The 8,985-nt window shown below is 41.0% G+C and overlaps 2 protein-coding genes across 2 annotated transcripts; both read left to right on the top strand.

The window, feature by feature from the left end:
* Window positions 1-1,304: 1,304 nt before the first annotated feature.
* On the top strand, window positions 1,305-2,070 carry LOC143580918 (root allergen protein-like). Its single transcript, XM_077063826.1, has 2 exons — window positions 1,305-1,534; window positions 1,676-2,070. Exons 1-2 carry the CDS (start codon window positions 1,354-1,356, stop codon window positions 1,969-1,971), a joined length of 477 nt encoding a protein of 158 aa, XP_076919941.1. The 5' UTR covers window positions 1,305-1,353; the 3' UTR covers window positions 1,972-2,070.
* Window positions 2,071-3,906: 1,836 nt separating this feature from the next.
* Window positions 3,907-4,604, top strand: LOC143580916 (root allergen protein-like). The gene is made up of 2 exons (XM_077063824.1): window positions 3,907-4,119; window positions 4,270-4,604. The coding sequence occupies exons 1-2, from the start codon at window positions 3,939-3,941 to the stop codon at window positions 4,566-4,568; spliced, it is 480 nt and encodes a 159-aa protein (XP_076919939.1). The 5' UTR covers window positions 3,907-3,938; the 3' UTR covers window positions 4,569-4,604.
* Window positions 4,605-8,985: the final 4,381 nt, after the last annotated feature.

Genomic DNA, 8,985 nt, shown 5'->3' with positions numbered 1-8,985 from the left:
CAGATTATAGGTAATCTGGGGGCCAGGTAATGTTTCCCACGAAGGTTAGGTCCAGCAGAGTAAGTTGTACTTCAGGGAACCTGCAAAACAGACACCGTAAGCTCGTCACTGAGAAGGGGGGGTTCCTCCTTGTGACCACCCTCCGGCGTGAGAATCAGTCTATATTGCTCTTTGAATATAAAAGTATATGAATACTATAAGAGCAGTTATCAAGTAAGTTATACGAGATTGTAGATGATCTTACCATTCCAAGATATTGGAGTATTTATAGCCGAAGGTAGGTTTTCTAGAAGGTACAGCCGGCTGAATAGTATTCCTGTTCAACCAACAGTGGATTACGCACAGGCCATACTGGTTGGTGGGTAGGTTACAGCCAACAGTAATAAAGTCGGCTGCACTATTCCACCAACTGTAGACCATGCACGTCCCACTGACTGTGGATTGTACGCAGGCCATGCTGGTTGGTGAATAGGTTACGGCCAACAGTAATACTATTCCACCAACTGTAGGCTGCGCCTGCTCCACAGTGAGGGTTGGTGAGTAGGCAGCGGCTAATAGTGACAAACAGTACTAGAGGGTGCTCCTCCTCGCACTGTTGTCGGTGAGCTGTCACCCTGTGATTGGCTCATGGGCTGTTCTGGTCAGATCGTCTGTCCTATCCATACCTTGGTAGGTATGGTACAAAAGATCTTTCAGAATCAGACTGGCTCATTTGGGCGGGATTGTTCCCGCCTTGCTCATGCCTTCACGTGACTGCTGAAGTAGCTAGTCTTGTACGTGTAGCCCTGCTGTCTGCGGGTAGCCTTCCCTGATGGCTTGTATCCGCAACTGCGGGAACAGGCGGGGTACTTCACCATTGGGAGGCTTTCCCTGCGTGTACAGCTTGCGTACTGCGCGTAAGATTCTATGAGCATGGTGGGTCCTGCGGGAGCAGATGGCCTTTGCGCAGACAACCCTGTTCAAGGTGAGTCTTGCGGGACCAACTGGTCTCTGCTGGGACCTACCTCTTCACTAACATATGTTAAAAAGTCTTAACTTTATAATTCACAGCCATTCTACATAACTGTCTACTTTTTATTACGTGATGTTCTAGAACTATCTTAATTTACATTCTTCACCTTTGAATGCTTTCATTGCTTTTCCAACTTTCTACTTTTTTGAAATTTGAGCACATATAGTACACTATATTATTCCACAAGAGTAGTCAAAATTGATGTGTTTTCATGAATCAAACATTTGAATGCCTGAAGTTGTCCAACTCTTTTGTCTTATAAATAGCCCAAGCTTTACTTGCAAATCATCCAAACAAAATCTTATTATTTTCTTACATTCTATCTATCAAACAAACTAATCATGAGTACCGCTAGTATCGAATTTGAGATCCCTTCCAAATTCCCCGCTGAGTCGGTTTTTAAAGTTTTCAAGAACTTCCCTGATCTTGCACCCAAGGTCAACCCTCAAGTATTCAAGTCCATTGATTTAGTCGAGGGTGATGGGAGTGTTGGATCGATAAGGTTGTTCACATTCGGCGATGGTAAGAAATTACATCATCATTCATATAATTTGTAACGATGGAGTTTATTATTATTGTTGTTATTATTAACATTGTTGTTGTCGTTGTTATTATTATCAATTTCATTCCTTATATTTTCTAAACATCAATTGCTCAACGCAGATGTTCCATTCACAAGTGGAAAATTTAAGCACGATGTCATTGATGCGAGCACCTTTACCTTCAACTTTACATTTTTTGAAGGCGATTGCTTAATGGGTATATTAGACTCCATAAATCATCATGTTAAGATTGTACCATCTGCTGACGGAGGATGTGTGTTCAAGCAGACAGTTATATATAACTGCAAAGGTGACGAGAAGCCGTCTGCTGAGGTTCTTAACTTTGAAAAGGAACTATACGTGAAAACCTACAATGCTATTGAGGCTTACGCCGCTGCTCATCCGGAAGCTTATTAATTTATATTGCATCAATGTGTGTCGTTATATGGATTGAAATCGTTTCATTCCTGTGTTTTTAATCTCCTGCTTATTCGTAATAATGGTTTGAATAAATTAGTGTAACAAGCTTCAGTTAATAACGATAAATAATAATGAGTGATTATAACTGATATTTTGTAGATTGTGGACTTTTTGCTAGCTTTTTGATGATTTATAGCCTTTTGATGTTATAGAATTGAAGTGGCTAAAATGTGCTCATCATGCTCTTGTATTATTGAAGTGTTATGAAATAAACTCTCGTAACCAAATTTACAGACTTAACCAAACTGCACAATTAACCGGTGGTTAGGTAATACCATAGCCTGATTAATAAAAAATGTGGGTTAGTTTTGGTTATGATCGTCATAACCAAATTAACCAAACCAGATGAACCGGATGCAATCAATTTAGAAATAAACTAAAAATATTACCCATGCTTCTCCTAGAATTATCTGTTAAAGATAATTTTTTTTCCATTTTATTTGCTAGTTCTCCATTAGAATTTTAGCATTATGTATGTTGCTTATTAATAAGTTATGCAACAAACAAATATTGTTCCCTCAAAGTTTATGATCTCCATATAGTTCACCGGCATGAAACATTTAAATCCGAAGTTATGTTAGTTGAATAGGAAAACCTTCAACATAGCTGTGTGTTTCAATAACCTCACTACCAGGAGAAGATTACTTTTTACCAGATTGCCAGAAATTGCATTCTCATATGAGTTTTCACCTCCGTCTATATAAATTATCTAAAATACAAAATTTTGTATGAACTAATTTGTATATTCGAAACATTCGCCATCAGTGTCTCCATCTTACTCGCAAACACTTATTTTATTGGTTTTATTTCTTGAATTTATATACTCACAAATCTATTGACCTATTGCTTCTATCAAATTTAACTTTAAAGAGATTTCATTGTAAATTGGTTTTAGGTGATTTCAATTCATTTCACATTCTATGTTATGAAGAAAATATAAGTTTAAAGGCTTCGGTGTGAATGTAGTAAAAAATCTCGAAGAGACTTAACCAAAACTAATAAGTTATTATTCAACGGCCAATCAAAACTGTGGTTGTTGTTAAAGTTCAAACCCGATCAACCCAAACTTATCCATGCAAATGTTCAGTGTTGTAAAAATCGCTAGTTGCTAGTCGGACGGTGGGGTGGGGACTAGCGATTAATCCGGATTAATTTAATCGTGATCAATCGGGATTAATCGTATCGGATTTTAATGTGTAATTTTTAGTTTTATATATACACACATTTTTAAATGCAATTTTCAGTTTTATACATACGCAAACACATTTTCGACGGAAATTGGCTGGAATCTCGCTAAAAATCGCCGGTTTTTGCTAGAATCTCGCTGGAAAACTGCTTATTGTGGTTGAAATGTCGCTGTAAACCGCTGATTTTTGTTAGCATATCGCTAGAAACCGCCGATTTTTAACGGATTTGACCATTGACCGATTAAATTGGCCGATTAGCCCAAAATTAACCAGTGAAGTGAGGACTAGCGAGAAATCGGGTATTAATCAACGCATAGTCGGGATTTTTACAACACCGCAAACGGATGTATTCATACATATACATATAGATGAGTAACTAACATATGTTAAAAAAGTCTTTTATTCACAGCCATTCTACCCAACTGCCTACTATTTTATTACGTGATGTTCTAGAACTATCTTAATTTGCATTCTTCACCTTTGAATGCTTTCATTGCTTTTCCAACTTTCTACTCTTTTGAAATTTGAACACATATATTTCGCTATATTATTCCACAAGAGCGGTCAAAGTTGATGTGCTTACATGAATCAAACACTTGAATGCCTCAAGTTTTCCAATTCTTTTGTCTTATAAATAGCCCAAGCTTCACTTGCAAATCACCCAAACAAAATCTTACTGTTTTCTTACATTCTATCTATCCATCAAACAAACTAATTATGACTACCGCTAGTATCGAATTTGAGATCCCTTCCAAATTCCCAGCTGGGTCGGTTTTTAAAGTTTTCAAGAACTTCCCTGATCTCGCACCCAAGGTCAATCCTCAAGTATTCAAGTCCATTGAGTTAGTCGAGGGTGATGGAGGTGTTGGATCGATAAGGTTGTTCACATTCGGCGATGGTAAGAAATGTTCTTACCATCATCTTTCATATAATTTGTATTGATGGAGTTTATTATTAATATTGTTGTCGTCGTTGTCGTTATTATTATTATTATTATTATTATCAATTTCATTTCTTATATTTTCTAAACATCAATTGCTCAACACAGATGTTCCATTCACAAGTGGAAAATTTAAGCACGATGTCATTGATGCGAGCACCTTTACCTTCAACTTTACATTTTTCGAAGGCGATTGCTTAATGGGTATATTAGACTCCATAAATCATCATGTTAAGATTGTACTTTCTGCTGATGGAGGATGCGTGTTCAAGCAGAGTGTTATTTATAACTGCAAAGGTGACGAGAAGCCGTCTGCTGAGGTTCTTAACTTTGAAAAGGAACTATATGTGAAAACCTACAACGCTATTGAGGCTTATGCAGCCGCCAATCCCGAAGCTGCTTATTAATTTATATTGTGTCAACTTGTGTCGCTATGGTTTGAAATCATTATTCCGTGTTTTTAAATCTTCTGCGTATTCATAATAATGGTGTGTTATAGTATTCATGTTATACAATTATAATTGTATCAAGTTTCTATTTGATACAGATGAATAATAATGAGTGATTATACCCAATATTTGTAGACTAGGGCTAAGTAACTTTATTTTTGGTCAACTTAGCTAGTATAAAAGAAAAATTATTGTATCAACTTAAAATTGTGTAACAAAATGGATACGACTTATTGAACTCCTAAAGTAGGTGTCAATCGTGTTAGATTGGCCGGTTAACAGGTTAAATTATGCAACCAGAATCCGACGCATATTATTATCTTTATCAAAGATTTCAACCATAACAGAAAACATCCCGTTTAACTCATTTATAAAAAAAATAAATAAAATGATTTAAAAAAACAAAATGAAAATAATTTAGAGCCACTAGAGCAAATTTTAATTATTTATAGAAATAATTAAAATCTTGAAATTTGAATGGAAATTGCAAAAGTGTATTCTAAAAATAGAAAACGGAATAACCGAAAGTAGAAATGTAATTAAATTCTTTTTTTCAAAAAAAAAAAAAAACCTTAAACAGGTCGTGCTAGTCAATTCCAAAGCTGCTTTTTTGATTTTTCTTATTTTTTCGTGTTTCACCTTTTTACAATCCGTAGCATGTAAATTATTCCAGGTTCTCTAGCCAACGAACTAAGCAACGTAACAAGAAAACCACAAAGTGTGGTTTCAAAAGTAGCGTTTGCGACACTACAAACAAGACACTCAAATGACACATCTCATGTTGTATATGGACGATGTAATATTAACCGCATAAAATGACGTGCTTCTAAACCGGGTCATTAAGTCCCTATCATCCGAGTTTAAAATAAATGATCTCGGTTCGCTACATCATTTTCTTGGAATCATTGTTGAAAGGAAAAAGAATGGTCTATTTTTATCCCAAACTTCATATGCTATGGATATATTAGCAAGGGCTGAAATGACAAATTGTAAACCCATTAACACCCCTGTCGAAATCGGTTCCAAGCTCAGCGCTACTATTGGGTCTCCAGTTGCCGATGCTTCCTTGTATCGGAGTCTCGCCAGGGCATTGCAATACCTCACCTTCACTCGACCTGATCTCGCTTACGCCGTACAACAAATATGTTTATTCATACATGACTGTAGGGAGCCGCATCTCAACTTACTTAAACGTATTCTTCACTATCTAAAAGGTACTGAAGAAACACTAACCGGACCCCTGGCAGATTACTGGTAACCTGGGGGTTAGATAGATGTTTCCCACGAGGGGTTAGACCCTGAGAAGATGGTTCTTCTGATAACCTGCAAAACAGACAACGTGAGCTTGTCACTGAGAAGGGGGGGGTTCCTCCTTGTGACCACCCTCCGGCGTGAGAATCAGACTAGATTGCTCTTTAAATATAAGTGTATATTAAGAGATTGCTAGAGCAGATATCAGGTATAATATGATAATATCAGATAAGATATGTTGGTCATACCATTTGTGGTATTTATAGCCGAAGGTAGGTTTCCAAGGAGGTGTGGCCGGCTGCAACAGTGTTCCTGTTCCACCAACAGTGGCCTACGCACGTGCCCTGCTGGTAGTTGGTGGGTAGGCAGCGGCTGATAGTGACCAGGCCTGCTGTGTACTATTCCTTTTCCACCAACTGCCGGCTACGCACGTGGTATGGCAGTAGTTGGTAAGTAGGCAGCGGCTAATAGTGACACAGTACAGGAGCATGCTGCTCGCCATACTGTGGTCAATAAGCTGTCGTATCTTTAGTCAGATCTTTTTCCCATACCTCGTCAGGTACAGTACAGAAGATCTTCCTGTATCGTACGGACTGGCTTATTTGGGCGGGAGTATTCCCCCTCCCGCCCTTGTGCGGGATAGTTCCCGGCTTCGCTCATTCCTTCAGGTGACACTGAGTGATTGAGAGCTAAGTGCCTTGTGCGTGTAGCCTTGCTGCGCGGGTGGCCTTCCCTGATGGCTTGTATCCGAGGCTGCGGGGACAGGCGGAGTCCTTCACCATTGGGAGGCATTTCCTGCGGGAACAGCTTGCGTACTGCGCGTAAGGACGTCACGTCTCTGAGCATGGTTGGTCCTGCGGATCCAGTTAGTTTCTGCGCAGACGTTCCTCTTCAAGGTGAGTCTTGCGGGTCCAACTGGGCTCTGCTGGGACCTACCTCTTCAAGTCCCCCCAGTCCAATGTTCTTCTCATGAGTGTTTAATAAAGTGAGGTGAACTTTTGGACTTAAGCAAAGGGTTTTGAAAAGGGGTTTTTTAAGGTTTTCCATGGGGATTCCTCCCGCGGAAGTCCTTGTCACTTGCAGAAATTCCCGAGTTTCCTGCTTGGTCTTTGGGTATGAAGCGGGTAGGTCTGTAACCTCCTCGCAAGTCAGGAGCGTTGAGTCCCCCTTGTGTGGATTCTCCATGAGGTTTTGGTTGTTTTGAACATAGTGATCAATTATGTTAAAACCACCAATTCCTTCCTAGAGCTTCAAACAACGTAGTTCTCGACGTTCCCGCTATGCGGGGATGTTATTTCCGTTTCCGCAAGCATTGCCCAGAAGATCCTTCTTGGTTTCAATTCCCAGCGGAGCGCTAGGTATGTGAAGGGTTTTGCCTTAACACTGTACCCGCGCTCGTCTTACGGTTACTTTACTTCCAAGGTATTCCTGGCGTCAATTCCCTGCGGGTGCTAGGTATGTGAAGGGTTTTGCCTTTACACTGTACCCGCACCCGGCTTATAGTTACTTGGTTGCCGAGGTATACTTGGCTTCAATTCCCTGCGGGTGCTAGGTATGTGAAGGGTTTTGCCTTAACACTGTACCCGCATCCGTCTTACGGTTACTTGTTCGCCAAGATTTACTTGGCTTCAATTCCCTGCGGGTGCTAGGTATGTGAAGGGTTTTGCCTTAACACTGTACCCGCATCCGTTTTACGGTTACTTGTTCGCCAAGGTTTACTTGGCTTCAATTCCCTGCGGGTGCTAGGTATGTGAAGGGTTTTGCCTTAACACTGTACCCGCATCCGTCTTACGGTTACTTGTTCGCCAAGGTTTACTTGGCTTCAATTCCCTGCGGGTGCTAGGTATGTGAAGGGTTTTTCCTTTACACTGTACCCGCATCCGTCTTACGGTTACTTGTTCGCCAAGGTAAGGGGTATTTTCCCGCTTACTTTTTAATCTTTTTGAATTTTGAATTTTGAAATTCGAAGAGTTGGTGGAAAGAACAGTCCAAAACTCTGAAACGTCGTGCGACGGTTTCTTCTGACTGTGTCAGATCGTGCAGGAAGTTATGGTGACGTGACAGTACATGGTCATTCCAGACGCTTTTTCAGGCGCGTGGGCGCGATTTTTCGGGCGCGTGGCCGCGAAATTAATGGTATGCGTCCTGTCAACAGCTGTTGCCAGCTTGCTTTTTGCCACGTGTCATAGTTTCATTGCACCTTCGTTTTCTCTCTCTTCCGCATTAATTTCATCGCATTAATTGCGATTAGTATATAAAGGGGTAGAGGGTTCTTTGTAATTCACACTTTCACTCTTCTCTTCATCTTCTTTGCGATTTCCGGCGAATACTCACCTTTTCAGGCAAGCATTCTCCCGAAATCGTTTTCTTCTTTTACAAGATGTCTCGTGATCTCGAATCTGCAGTCGATGATAAGAGTACTGCTGGCGAGTGCCAGTGTGCTCTGCCTGGCGATCTGTATCGGTACGTCGTCAGGAAGTTCATGCTCGAGTCTCTCGAGCCTGAGTTTCCTGAACCCCACCAGACGGTGTACGATGCCCCCAGAGGCAAGATCGGGGTTTATGCTGCATTCTTTGTCTATGGGAATCTTAGGTTCCCATTGACAAAGTTTGTTTACCGTGTCCTTGAGAGGCACGGCGTTCATTTGACCGAGTTGCACCCATTGCCAAGATACGCTACTTCGAGTGGGTGTGCCGGATTTTGGGCATTGAGCCCTATGTTGACCGCCTGATGACCTTCTATACTTGGAGGTGCATCCAGGGGTGGTACACATTGACAACCCGGATTAAGGGTTTAAAGATCTGCGCGACCGAGCGCAGTCTTCGCTCGTGGAAGCGGGAGTTCTTCTTCATATCCGCTCGCGCCATCCCCATTGCCATGAAATTCAAGAACGGGTAAGCTCTCCCAAGCCTTCACGCCTCCAGCTACCAGGAGGCGGAATGGTTTTCGAAGATATCTCGGGTCCAATCTCCGGTTTACCGGTTTGCGGAGTCCGGGATGGTGATGCTGGGGATGAGCCGGGTGTGGAAGGCTGCCGATGCGCAAAAGATCCCAATCGTCCTCGAATACGGTTCGAACTCTGTTCCTTACGGTATGCTTTGTTTCTTTTTGTTGATTTAGAATT

The sequence above is a fragment of the Bidens hawaiensis genome, unplaced genomic scaffold (assembly GCF_021521415.1).
Source record: "Bidens hawaiensis isolate Kalapana, Puna unplaced genomic scaffold, B.hawaiensis_p1.1 tig00030763_1, whole genome shotgun sequence".
NCBI lineage: Eukaryota > Viridiplantae > Streptophyta > Magnoliopsida > Asterales > Asteraceae > Bidens > Bidens hawaiensis.
This window is presented reverse-complemented; position numbering and strand designations above follow the sequence as displayed.

Excerpts from the sequence above, each read along its gene's own strand:
- LOC143580918 (XM_077063826.1), top strand. The coding sequence starts at position 1,354 with ATGAGTACCGCTAGTATCGAATTTGAGATCCCTTCCAAATTCCCCGCT. Across the intron at positions 1,535-1,675 it reads GTTGTTCACATTCGGCGATG|ATGTTCCATTCACAAGTGGA; the intron begins GTAAGAAATTAC and ends TGCTCAACGCAG.
- LOC143580916 (XM_077063824.1), top strand. The coding sequence starts at position 3,939 with ATGACTACCGCTAGTATCGAATTTGAGATCCCTTCCAAATTCCCAGCT. Across the intron at positions 4,120-4,269 it reads GTTGTTCACATTCGGCGATG|ATGTTCCATTCACAAGTGGA; the intron begins GTAAGAAATGTT and ends TGCTCAACACAG.